This window comes from Phoenix dactylifera, chromosome 1 (genome assembly GCF_051530095.1).
Source record: "Phoenix dactylifera cultivar Ajwa chromosome 1, Ajwa_hap1_PhDact_Kaust_v1.1, whole genome shotgun sequence".
NCBI lineage: Eukaryota > Viridiplantae > Streptophyta > Magnoliopsida > Arecales > Arecaceae > Phoenix > Phoenix dactylifera.
In genome coordinates this window covers 698557-711943 of record NC_143190.1, presented here as the reverse complement: position 1 = coordinate 711943, position 13387 = coordinate 698557, and the positions used below count along the sequence as shown (strand labels likewise).

The 13387-nt window shown below is 37.4% G+C and overlaps 2 protein-coding genes across 4 annotated transcripts; both read left to right on the top strand.

The window, feature by feature from the left end:
• The first annotated feature begins 608 nt into the window (after positions 1-608).
• Positions 609-2178, top strand: LOC103712129 (uncharacterized). The gene has a single exon (XM_008798552.6). It carries the CDS (start codon positions 1038-1040, stop codon positions 1407-1409), a length of 372 nt encoding a protein of 123 aa, XP_008796774.1. The 5' UTR covers positions 609-1037; the 3' UTR covers positions 1410-2178.
• Positions 2179-2308: 130 nt separating this feature from the next.
• Positions 2309-11824, top strand: LOC103712127 (ARM repeat superfamily protein). Of its 3 annotated transcripts, none has more exons than XM_026806596.4 (6): positions 2328-2673; positions 2765-2831; positions 9267-9374; positions 9457-9555; positions 10701-10826; positions 11094-11376. In XM_026806596.4, the coding sequence occupies exons 1-6, from the start codon at positions 2329-2331 to the stop codon at positions 11168-11170; spliced, it is 822 nt and encodes a 273-aa protein (XP_026662397.4). In that variant the 5' UTR covers position 2328; the 3' UTR covers positions 11171-11376. The 3 variants fall into 3 exon arrangements, with proteins under 3 accessions (XP_088571952.2, XP_026662397.4, XP_008796772.5); XM_008798550.6 differs by lacking the exon at positions 11094-11376 and adding an exon at positions 11432-11824 and having other exon boundaries at positions 2344-2673; XM_088715826.2 differs by lacking the exons at positions 10701-10826; positions 11094-11376 and adding an exon at positions 10340-10683 and having other exon boundaries at positions 2309-2673.
• The last annotated feature ends 1563 nt before the right edge of the window (positions 11825-13387 follow it).

Here is a 13387-nt window from a genome sequence, read left to right as displayed (position 1 = left end):
CAGAAAATAAAGCTTTGAAACTAATGTTATTACAACTTAGACTAATGCCACCCTAAACCTAATTAAATGGTTGACCGCATTTAAGGGAGCAAATCGCATGGAAGTGGTGATTGAGTTTTCTAATTATATCATTAGTTTTTAGTGATGCATGCATGTTCATAGTGCAAATCGCAGACCTACCGTTCATTCAAAATCAGCTGAAAGCCCTGTTCTGAAGTTATGTCTGGTTGCTCACTAATCACCATGATAGAAACCATCGCCTTCCATTTCGGTGTGGAGCACCTTCACCTATTCAGTTGCCTCGAAAGCAAAAACTTTCCAGCGTTCTTACAAAATTCAAACTCCAATCATAATTTTAACTACCCTGAGGAAAAGTAGTCCTTGGTTTGACACACACTTTTAACACCATTTCATTACAGCATTCAGTAAAGCAACCTTAATGAGGAAGTCGGTCTTTAATCCACAACAATGAAGCCAAACGAGGACCATGTCAAAAATCGCAGGGGAGACCACAAACAGTATAAAATAACTACTAGAAGTGACAATAAAACAAGTGATTTTGCTTGAAGGGACAACAAAACAAGTGATATTTATGCAGCAGAGAGAATCCAATTCTCCAAGTCTGACCCCCTCCAATGTACCATATATCATCCAAATTCTAAATTTAAGTATAAGGCCAACCATGAGATGCCCCAACTAACCTTGTCTCACATCCTTCCCTTAGAACCCGGAGAAAACTGCGGGCGATTTCTCTTAATAAATATCCTCCCCTACCCTCCAACCATAAAAACTCCAATCAAGCCTTCGCTCCCCAAGCCCACCATTCTCCCATGCCTGCAAAAACACACTCCATTCCATTTAAGCCTTCACAGCTACTACTGCCATCTCCTCTGCAGCACCAGTTATAGCAGCCTCCTTGCCATCAAAAACACACTCATAACTCCCGTTAGGCCTTCGCTGCTGCTGCCACCTTTTCCACTGCAACACCATACATCGCATGATCTCAAGTTTCCCCGGCGTAGGCATCAATATCGAGCATGGAAGTCGAGTCTGCGACGTGCGAGTGCTGCGGGCTGCGAGAGGACTGCACCCAGGATTACATAAGTGGTGTGAAGGCCAATTTCGATGGCGTATGGTTGTGCGGGCTATGCTCGGAGGCAGTGAGAGATGAAGTGAGCAGGAGCAGGAGGAAGGTTTGTGGGGTTCAGGAGGCTGTGAAGGCACATATGTCCTTCTGTAGGAAATTCAAATCCAATCCTGCAGTCCGAGTAGCTGATGGAATGAGGCAAATGCTTAGGAGGAGGTCTGGTGACATGTCGAAATCTGGCTCGGGAGTTTCTTCGAGGAAGTTTGGCAGGTCGGCGAGCACATTACAAGTTGGGGATGACACTTCAGTCTCCATCATCTGATTTGAGAGAGAGTTCTAAGATTGAATTGATATCAGTTTGTTGTGGTGCTTAGTTCATCTAATCTTAGCTCTTCTTCTACTTTCTTCTCTGCTTCTTGTGTCTCTGTATATTGGAATTGATCTCAATGGATCTGGCTTCCTACTTAGAGATATTGCAGGTCTTGTGGGTTTTGAATGACTCTCCTCATGTGTTCCTTACTCGTATTGATCTGATCTGATGAAGATTTATTATCCATCGGAGCTAAATCATTAGTCTGTTTCCGAATTTATATGTTCTTTTATTCTTGTGGAAATTGCACGAGTTTCTAAGTGCTTGACCAACCTTACTTGTGTCCTAGATTGCACAGATTTATGAGACTCAATCCAAAGCCCAAGCTTTTCGTGGGCGCAATAATGGCAAAAATCCTCACAAATCCTCAAATCATATAAAAAGGTTGAATTGGGTTAAGTTTGCTGGTGGTTGCCTCTTTGCTTGTGGCCTTATAAAAGCATATGGCATTGGTATGATGGGGTCAGGCTTGTTGGTTACTCTTTGAACAGTGTTCCCATTTACAAAAATAGTATATAAAAATAGTCTCTTCCATTCTTTCCACCCTCAAATGCAAGAAAAGATTAGAAAAATATAGGGTTAGAGATGCTTAAGCACCCTTGCGGGAGCCCTAATAGTGTACTGAATTTGGGTCGGACCGGATCATAGGATAGAAAACCTACCTCCAAAAATTAAATGGATCAGATCGGGTCACAATTTAGTAAATTCAGACCTAATCCGAAAAATAGAACATGTTCAATTTTAGAATCCGACCCGGCTCTATGGATTCTTTAAATCGAGTCGGATCGGGTCTAAATAAACCAGGTTGGATCAAGATTACGAGTCAATTCGTCCGATTTGCAGTCTTACTCACACATGATAAACTTCCCAAATGGATTATGTTTTCCTAACCGAAGTCTACCTGAACCAAGGACCCAAAAATTTCGACTTCCTGACCCACCATTTGCAGCCCTGCGCAACAAATGGACGGGGAGGACTCAGCGCCGTGCCGTCACTCGTCCGTCAGCACGGGGGCATGCGCAGGCTTTCGCACTCGCTCCGAGGTCTCCCCTCTTTGGGGCGGACGGGCTTAATCTCCCGGCCTCCGGAGGCCAGCACCGCCGTTCCCGAGGCGCCGCCGCCCCGCCCCTACCGTCCTCCGGCTTCTGCCGGGATCTCGCGGTGCCGCTCCGACGTCCTTGGATCCTCTATTCTTCAATTGCACAACAGGAAGCCCGTAAGCCTTTGATTCAAAACCCTAGCGGAAGATACCTCCAGTTTGTTTAATAATAATTTTAGTTTCCTGAGTGTTTGATGTTTTGCCACAGTTACTGACAGGGATAAGCGATGTCAGAACTGCTTTATCGCGGCGCTTCTCTTCGATCAATGAAAGAGGTAATTATATTTGTTCTTGTTCTTTAATTGCTATTTGAATTGGACGCTGAATGACTCGCCCCAATACTGCGACGTTTTTCATATGATTGCTAGTGTTGCAAATTTGCGTACTCGTTTGAATTTTGATATGTTATTGTTAAGAAGTGGCGCAGCGAATAGTTTCGGTTATTTTTTACTACTGTAATTGTCAATGGAAATCGTTTCTTGTGCTGTCTTGAAGGCAACGACGAGATTGTAGTGGTAAAAACTAGCTTCTTTGGGTGAAGATGGTACGCAAGTGGAACCTAAAAGTGTCATGTAACAAAGATCATCCATTGACTGATGTTGCTTCCTCACTACTATACATGAAAAACAAGCAAAAAGAAAAGATGTAGATCACCCTCCCTCACATTCACTTCCAAATTGATTCCCCTAATCAATTTGATATTGTTTCCAATGTCTTTCGCCCAAGTACATGAATAATATGTTCCTCCCGTATTAGAATTCTATTGCTTAAGCAACAAGACTTCATTTTGTTGCTTTCTGGGACTTTGGATAAAATAATTATTCCCCAGGTTAAACCATCTGGTTTACCTGGATGTCTTTGTTTTTTTAATTTTTTTCTAAAGTTATACCTTTACCAACATTCACATTGTTTTTTTGTTCTTGGAGGAACTTAAGCGGTCTTATTGTTTTACAAGCCCGTTCACTCCGAGGCTGGATAATTTCTTTATTGCATTCTGAAAGTGTGCTTTTGATTTGCTTCAAGTTCTCATCATGTTGCTGGATGCTTGGAGCTTCTTGCATTGTAAAGTCTGAGTTAAAATGTTGATGAAGACTTGACATGCATGCTCTGGATGATAGATGTTACCACTATAATACCATTATAATCCCACTTTGCTTCAGATCAACGCTGCTGTCAGGTTTGTGAGGCATCAAGGTTGTGGGTTTTTTATCTAATTTTGACAAAATTTGTCAAAAGTCTTGATTAGCTTTTGTTTATCGAAATTATTCTTATGAACTTGCTTTCTTTTGGAATGATTACTCAACTTGATCGGAGGAACTTTAGTGGTAAAGAGAACACAATTGGTTCGATTAAGATGACAAATAATTTTATATTTTTCTCATCTTTTGGCAAAGAAGAAATAAGCTATTTATGCTACAATATGGAATAGCCTACCAAGTCTCCTTGCAAACTTTAGGATTCTTATTCTAGTAATCAAAGAGGATAACTAATGATGACTAGATGAACGATTGAAGATGGAAATAGACCCAAAACAGTAAGTTTCAGCCATTATCGTTGTTCTATAACAACTGAACAACTTTGTGGAAGCAACTCATTCTTTGTCTTCTAATAAATTTTGCCTCAAGTCCTACTTTTATAGACCATCTAAGTGAAGAAGTGAAGATTTAGATCTTCTATAGACCATACATATCTTGATGCAATAGCTGATATCAATATGGAGCATTGGTGGGGAAGATATTGAAGGACTAACTTAGTTAACCTACTTGACTCATTTCATGTTATAAAAGTTGAAAGGAAAAAGACACTATTTAGTCATAAAATGCTGCCATTATGGCCAATTTCTCCACCTTTTTAAGGAATATAATGTGAGTTTGATGGGTATTACTTGGAATGGGGAACAGCAAGGTCTTATGGACCATCTCTTAGATGGAACTCGCTAAGAGGAAGCATTATGGCAGGTTCATATACTCTATATGATTAATGAAATTTATATTCAAAGAGTCAAGTTAAAAGGATTTGAAGGTAATGGTAGCTCTTCAATCAAACGTTCTTATTACATATGAATGTTCTGAAAGGAAGAGGGAGTAGGCATGTGAAACCTTCGCTTGCTTGCCTTGTAATCAGCTAACACGAAGACAGATAAAAGGAAAAGGACAAGTTATGATCCGTTAGCCTTAATTTAACCTAGCTAGCCCATAACATAGGAAAAGTAGGAAATTCGATCACGTGTAAAGATAGGATATTCATCTTGGGGGGGAAGGGTACCATTATAGATTAATGTACAATTATTCTTTTCTTTTTTTGTTGGGGTGGGGGGTGTGAAATAATATTATATAGTAGAAGCTCTATTAAGACATCTTAGGGCATGTTTGGTTGAGGAAAGTTAGACTCTGGAATGGGAATGGGAATAAATGACTCCTATTCTGGCCATTTGGATGGGGGGAGTCTGATTCCCATTTCGATTCCAAGAGGCAATGGGAATACCTAATCCTCCAAAATCCAATCCCGGCTCTCCCGTAGTATTCAAATCTTATTCCAATTCTGATTCTGATTTCAGTCACAAACCAAATACATTGGGGAATATGGTCATTCCTATTCCTATTCCAATTGATTTCGATTTCGATTCCGATCATGAACCAAACACACCCTTAAAGAAATTGAAATAAGGAAGTGTGTCTCAGTATCCTTGTAACTATATTTTATCTTTGTATACAACTACAATAATACCTCTAATTGTTGGTATTCTTACAAAAGTGTAGATTTGATACAAATCTGTTATATTTTAAATGTTAACAATGATATATCAGCATATAAATCTAATTCTTTTGGTGAGGTGGCCTATGCCAAATCATCATAGGAGAACAATATTGAGACATGGAGAAATTGGTGGAATTAAAAAACAAGCAAAGAGCACCTATGCACAATGCAAAATAAAATAAGAAAACCTGAAATTGTATTCAGAAAATTCCAGACAATGAATGTTTCATAATGTTTTGTAAAAGAATCCATCATTTTTTCTAATTTTCTACCAATTTTATAATGTTCAGCTTTCATTGTTTTGACTCATCTTTCATATTTGATATAATTCCAACGTACTCCTAGTTTGCACAAATTCAAAATTCTCAAGTTAGTTGGATTTAACTTCAATATTAAAACCATGGCTATCCTAGTTTTCTACAAGCATTATTTAAATATAATAAGTTGCAATAGAGAATAATGTATTGGTTGAACAAAATTATTTTAGAAATAATACAGAAAAATACATAATTTGCAATTGTGTTTACATGTGTATTCATATGACAACAAATCTTTATCATAAGAAGTATAATAGAATTTTTAAAAATGTTAGAATAATTGCTTCAGGGGTGGTGATAAGGAGAGGGAGTAGTCCAAAGAGAAACATCTAGATCCCATGCTAGCGATTGGGTAGAATAGATTTTGGAGCTGTGGATGCCCAGACACCAGTCACTTCCATTGAGGAAAATTTGGCAATGATGGTTGGCCAAGAGAGAGAGGATAGCCAAATAGGGAACAACAAAGAGTTTCATAGAGATAATGGAGCATTTGGACATATTTTCTTGTTAATGTTGGGCATTTACTTTAGTAGGAAAGTTTGGCAGCAGGACAGCTTGGTGCCAAAAATTTTTGGTGATAAAGAGGACAAGAGAACCAGTGTTAAAATCAAGGTTCACTAAATCAATATGGGGTCATATCGATCAAAGACTAATTCAGTACAATATCTGTTCGTACTATGCCAAGCCAAGTGTACTAGAAATAGAAGGAGAGAGAGGGAGAAGAGGGAGGGAGAGAGGCATACCTTGTTGGTAGCCACGATGAAATCCTAACACTAGCCATGTTGTTGTTGTCATTGTGGAACCCTAATCCTAACCGGTTTTGTCATTGCAAAGCTGTCGTCATTGCATCATCGTTGAAGAGCATCAAGAGAGAGGGAAGAGAGGAGAGGAAGATCGGGAGAGAAGAATCAAGAGAGAGGGAGAGGATCGCGAGCTAGGAGGGGTTTTTATAAAAAAATAGTTCAGCTCGGAACCTGCATCAACTGACCGAATCGTCACGGTAACTGATTGGTCCAGTTTGAGACTGACGATCCTTGGTCAAAATAACTCAAATTTTAGAGCAGGCACTTATACAAGCATAGAGAAAAGTCTCAGTGTGTTGGAAATTGGATGAAAGCAAGAGTTATGGACACGATGGGATTTAATTGTACAATCTAAAGTCCAACAGAAAGTTTGTCTTTTTTTTCCAGTTTAGTGAAATACATGGAAGTGGGGTCCAAGCAGGCTAAAGTTGGAAGAGGAGTCAAGGGGCACTTAACTCTGGCTTAAGGAAACATACTTTTGATAGGTAATGAATGGTGTAATCATAGGTTATCATGCCTATTCATTACATGAAAGAAAATAAAATATGGAGTTCTTTCCTATGGTTTTTTAAAACCCAGGTAGGTCTATCAGGTTGACTCTCTTGACCTTCCACTTAACATTAATTACTGGTTGGGTTAACCACAAACCTGTAAATTTCATAAAACCCAGTAATTCAAGCGGTTCAATTACTTGAATCATCTAGTCAAACCAATATCAATCTATTAAGGGTGGAATACGTAAGAGAGGGGAAAAGAAAGATAGCCACAGAAAGAAGTTTCACAAATTGCGATCTCTTTGACCACTTCTACCTATCATAATTATTTGCACATCACCGGAGGGGGAGAAGAAGCCAATCATCATGGGCCTTTTGGTCCTAAATTTTTCACCTCTTGATCAATCCCCAAACTCCCTGGCCACAACATAATAGCTAGTGGACACCAACCAAATTAGGCAGGAGTAGAGCCATTGTAGCTCGATTTGTGGGAGCAAAGGGCATCACCAACAAATCTGGTGGGATCGGATGATTAAGTGACCAAATATGGTGGGTTTTGAGGTGGAGCAACCATATCCAACTTCTCCTCTTCCTCCTCTCCATCTTGTGGTTTTCGACAGCCCAACCAGCAAGATCACCTTCCTTTCTTTTATTTTCTAGTTCTTCTAAATTTGACATGAGGTGGAGCCTCCAAATCCAAGAAGATAGATCTCGATGGTTTGGAAAGATACTGGTTGATTTGAGATTTTACAAGGAGAAACATATATGGTGTTGGTTTAGGATTTGGGAAGGAAAAAATGTATGGAACCAGTCGACCCACAGTGAAACTGGGAACCCATGACCATGTTCAGAACGCTTACAGAATTTGCAGAGAGAAAGGATCTTACCAGCATATTATAGCTTCATCTGTAATGAGACAGATAAGATGGATGGAGCACCAGCTTTTGCCCTATTTGGGGAATGTTTGGAGTAAGAGTTGCATGATACAACATGGCATAAATTATCGCTGACCATTAAAGAAGTTAGATGGTGTTGTTACTAGGAATATGCCTTGGAAAACACTTGGTTAAAATGTGAAAGATTTTGAAAGAGTTTTCTTTTAAAAAAAGAAATGCAAGAAATAAAGATAACTCATTTGGTGAATTAGAAGAAGAAGGGGATGAGAATATGAGAAGAGTAAGAATCATATAGTGCCTGTTGTGGCTCAAATATTTGAATTCTGATTGGTTTAGCTATAGTGCCCCTTCTGGCTGAAGTTGGAACAAGGGGTGACCCTTGATTTTTAGAAGAATACTTAAAATTGAGATCCAGTACTCACCTTTATAAGTAATCTAATCTCTACATTACGGGTAAATATGGAGGTATTCTGGCATACTCTTGGGACAAATGGAAGAACAGATAGAAATGAAAATGATTCATCAAAAAGACTTCAAAGAGGTTCAGGGTTCTTAGTGCAATTGCTTGTCTTCTTTCCTTGGTTTGTGTTAGTTAACATTTGGTCCTCTTGTGTGGTGCTCAAATTGGTGAATAAAGACATATACTTATTGGGACTTGATGGTTCTCTTGGAATATGTGGGTTCTTATAGTTCACCCTTCAAAGGCATCTCAAGTGTTAATAACACCCCTTTCCAACATGAACTTTCCAGTAACATGTCAGATTGTCATGGTTTCTAGTTGTGAAGAGGGAAAAAATTGACTTATGGAAATTTCTTTTGGCTGTGAGAATTTTGCAGCCAAGCTTCCTTGAGAGCCAATGCATTGCCTAGATCACTTGGCTGAATCTGTAGTAAATTTTTATTGTTCTGGAAGGTCGCATGGACTGTTTTCCAGTAATCCTGAAACAAAAGTTATTGTCTATATTGACACAACAAGGACAATGTTAAAAGAACATACAGCAGGAACCATCTTATCCATGGAGGTCAGGGCCCATCGCATTCTTTCTCATTTACTGTTTGGCAAACATGGTATTATCTTTTTACTGATGCTCTTTGGTATTAAAGTGAAAATGAATCTTTTTGCAATTAAAAATCCAAAATCTGAATATACAGAAATTAAACAGACCATGAAAATACAAACTAGGCATGTGCCATGGCATCGTTTCCTTTTTCCTTGACAAATTTTTTTAAGCACTAAAGTTGATCATGGTATGAGGAAGTTCATTAAAATTTGTGAGCATGAAAGATGAGTCATATCTAGTATGTTTCTGTTGGGTAATCTTGTTAGCTACTTTGTTTTTTAATTTGCATTATTGACACATGTTTGTTCTTTAAACTGTTAATTACTTGAAGATGAATGAGCAAGTCCTGGTGCATAACTGACTGGATTGATCTACTTTATAGACGATATTTCGCTTGAGGAAGATGCCGAGAGGAAAGTGGGTTGGTTATTGAAACTCATCTTCATGGGAACTGCATCAGTTGTTGCTTACCAGTTCTTTCCTTACATGGGTAAAGGATGCATCGTTACTGATATATTTATCTCATTTTTCTTAATCCTGAATTTTTACCACCTAAAATGATAAAAATACAGGGGATAATCTGCTGCAACAGTCCATCTCACTTTTGCATGTCAAGGATCCCTTGTTTAAAAGAATGGGAGCATCCAGACTGGCTCGTTTTGCAGTTGATGGTATTTTGTCAAATTCCCGCGACCTTTAGCTTAATTAAATGTAGTTGCACATCTCTTGCAGATATCAAGGTCTGCTTTTATGGTGATTGCCTTTCATGTACATGTATTAGTGTTTTGGTTTTTTTCATATCCCAGGACCTCATTGTAGTCCTACAAAATTATCTTATGACAAGTTTTTGAGCTATTGGAGATGAAGTAGTTTTGCTTTGTCATGAAAATTGAATTAATTACCTAACATGGATTGTGTAATAGTTTCTATTTCCTGCTATAATTATTTTCATTTCCATGATGGTGTGTTTCTCATGGTGTATTTTACTATTGGTAGGATGGTACAGTTTAAATTCTATGCATATGGAAACTTTAAGCAATCCATCCGTCATTTACTTGCTACAACATGCAATCACACTTCTGCTTCAGCTGTTTAAATGTTTTTGGTCAAAGTCTTATGAGAAGCCTTTAGTTTATATTTTGTCCTTGAGGTAGTGATATGTTTTTATTAACTTAAATAAAGATTAATGTTAAGGATGTTTGAGAACAGAAACTCACTATTTATCATTTGCTTTCCTGCCGTTAACATTTTAAAAAATTCTTCTTGCTTGCCCCGATTGTTATGGGTTTGGCTTTCCTCTTTTTTGTTTTTCTATTTTCTAATTGGTTTAAAGAAAACAAATTCAGCATTATGTCTGTTCATTGATGAGAGATTGTGCAGGGGTCAAAAAATTAGAAAATGCTCTAACAAAGATTCAGGGCAAACTAATCTGATAGTACTGCTTGTTTTCTCTAGGTTGGAAAAGAAAATTACCGCAAATAGAAGGTATACCTTCCTGTCATGCATGATTCTTGCTATTTGCAGGGGAATTGTGAGTGGAAAGAAGATTCCACTTGCCTTCTAAGTGGACTGTACCTATTGGCTTGTAATTATTATAAGGAAATACCAGGGACGTGTCTCTCTTGATGAATTGTTTCCCATGGGCATATCCAGTTTCTTTTCTCTTTACCTCTTTTCAGTTTGTTTCTTTTTGAGGAGTTCATTGTATTTTTTCACTCGAAGTAACATGATGAATTATAGATTTTGATCAAAGTTTAAACGTTTAATCTTAGGATTTCTGGTCTGAAATTCTCATATTCTTCTATACCATATGTAGAAGAAAGGATTATGAAAGTAGTAGAAATGGGTGGAGCTCAAGAACTTCTGAATATGCTTGAGGCTGCAAAAGATGACAAAACACGCAAGCAAGCCCTGAAAGCTCTTGTTGCTCTTTCTCACTCTGGTGAGTTTTCCAAAACTGTCATGCAGATTTTGCCCACTTTAGTCTATGGTGCCAACATAAATTGAAAATTAGAATTTACTTATTTCCTAGCATTTATGCCAACACCATTGCACCGTGTTGTATAGAGTATTCTCTTAAACAAAGTTTTCCTTCATGTAATTTGCATCAATGGGTGCCCTACCTTTCCTTTACCTGATCACATAATTGAAGTTAATGGTGCATATTTAGTTTGCCTATTGCTACAACTAATACTTATCTTGCTAGAAGACGTGTTAGCAGATTTGGTTATTCCTCTTTGGACTGGAAAGACATGTAGAGGTCTGCATGCAACAGGGAAGCAATAGCTGTGCTTTATAGAAGAGCCGTGTTTGATGTAATGAAGACATGCTGAACTTGTTGGTCTGATGTAATGAAGACATGCTGAACTTGTCATGCGATTTTGGATAGATTAATCTTGATCTTCTTAATCTGCAATCTTATCCTGAGAAAAGCAAACCATGAAGCATTTGGTTCCATGACAATTTATTGCATCTGTTTAAGGAATTTAAAATCATTTGTTTTAACCCTGAAGTTATGTTCATCTATTTTCCCCTGGAAAACTGCAGATCAAGCTGCTGAGGCTCTGCACCAAGCAGGTGCAATCACTACTGTTAGTGCCATACCAAATTCCTCGGAGTATGCTGAGGTTGAAATGTACAAGTCCAACCTACTTAGGAGGTTTCAAGAACTACAACATGCTGCCATTGCATTAGAGGGAAAAGGCAATTGATTGATGCATCAGTTTCAAGTTTTCTCATTTTAGTCCTGATGCATAACCTTTTTTACATGGTACGGAAGTAACTCATTGGCCATTTTTCTTGCTATCTAGTCTTGGAGAACCCTAAAATGTGTCTGAAGTTAATTGTTACTTTACGAGGCTGTGTGCATGCTTTACATGGATTATGAGGGCTTCATCAGAATGTCCTTTGTTGAAATTGATTTTTCTCTTGGACTTTGTAGTTTTCTTGTTCTCATCATATTCTCTTATTCTTATTTGGGAAGGCTGGTTAAGTTATGATCTTGGACAACATATCATACAAGAAGTGACTGAAAGAAATGAAAGCATTAGGGGATGCATGCATCAAAATTGTTGTAAACTGGATCTCAAAGTCTTGGTCTATTAATATTTTGGGAGGCAAACATTCTGTGGGAATTATAGCCATATTTCCACCTCTTGCTAAACCTCCTGTAAAAGCACTAATTAGAGGATGAATTATTCAGGTTAGACAGCTTCTGCTATGATGTGAAAAGGTGGAAAATGGAATTAAAAACTTTCCTTCCTGTAACTTGTGAATGAAAAAATAAAAGAAAGAACATTACTAGCATATAGTAATTAAGAATGAAAGTTATTTAAAGTGGCATCGCCCATACATATTCGAACATCTTGCTATTCCACCTCTCCTTGTGTCTCTGTCAAATCATTAATAAGAGGATGAACTACTTAGAATGGAAAGCTTGTGTAGGATTGAAAAAGTTGGAAAATGGTGGAATTGGAAAAATCTTTTCCTAGTGCTCCTGTAGATCAGAAAAAGCCTTTACTAGCATGTGATAGTGAAGAATAAAAATTATTGTAAATGAAATCTCCCACATAACTTTTCTCCTCTTGCTAATCCACCTCCCTTTGCTCCTTTTTTGTCAAGGCATTAACTAGAGGATGAACTACTTAGAAGAGAGCTTTTGCCATGACTCAAAAAAGTGGAAAGCAGGGATTGAAGACTTGCATTGTAGTGCTCTCATAGATTGACCTCCATTTGTACAAGAAAATGGATAGGATATTATCTGTTGATTATGTTTTCTATCTAAACCTATCTAGTATGGATATAACTTATGGTATCCGATTGATCCGTATCTATATTTGTATCCATCAAAGAAAAGTTGATATAGATATAGATATACCAATAATCGATTCGTATCGAAATATTTGATTTTATAACTCCCATAAACTCCTAAGTATGTAAAAACTAAAGTATTTTTGGTTTATTCTACTTTCCATATAATGTCATACTTGATTTTAATAATCAGGTTTCTAATCCTAACTTATTATGATTCACTAAAGAGTTAGATGGTTGAGTGGATGGAGTTTTATCTTAATTACTTTTCATATAATCATTTATTTGTTTTAAAAAATAGGAAAAAGTTTGAGAGCCGCATATACATAAAATCAGTTAAAAATATGAACTAGAATTACATTTTACCCATAAAATTTGGCTATATAATATATATCGATATCAATATATGTCAATATTCCATTCATATCCAAATCAATTTGCAACAAACAAATTTCATCATCCAATTAGAATCTATGTTTGTATTCGTATTTGTCAAAGAAAAATAGAAAAGTATATGATCAAATTGATTCTGATTCATATCTGATCCTTTTCTGCCCTACTTACATGTGCTAACTAAGAATAAAACTTTTCGCAAATAACATATCTTTTAACATGCAGAAAAATATAAAGGCTGTCACTTCATTCATATGGCTTACCCCGTTCTCATCATCTTTTTAATTTTCCCTAGTTGCA

What these genes read in the sequence shown, in the direction of transcription:
- LOC103712127 (XM_026806596.4), top strand. Translation starts at nt 2,329, where the DNA reads ATGGATTATGTTTTCCTAACCGAAGTCTACCTGAACCAAGGACCCAAA. An exon ending in GGCTCGTTTTGCAGTTGATG is followed by an intron (nt 9,556 to 10,700) that starts GTATTTTGTCAA and finishes TACCATATGTAG; the next exon opens with AAGAAAGGATTATGAAAGTA. An exon ending in TGTTGCTCTTTCTCACTCTG is followed by an intron (nt 10,827 to 11,093) that starts GTGAGTTTTCCA and finishes TCTTGCTAGAAG; the next exon opens with ACGTGTTAGCAGATTTGGTT.
- LOC103712129 (XM_008798552.6), top strand. Translation starts at nt 1,038, where the DNA reads ATGGAAGTCGAGTCTGCGACGTGCGAGTGCTGCGGGCTGCGAGAGGAC.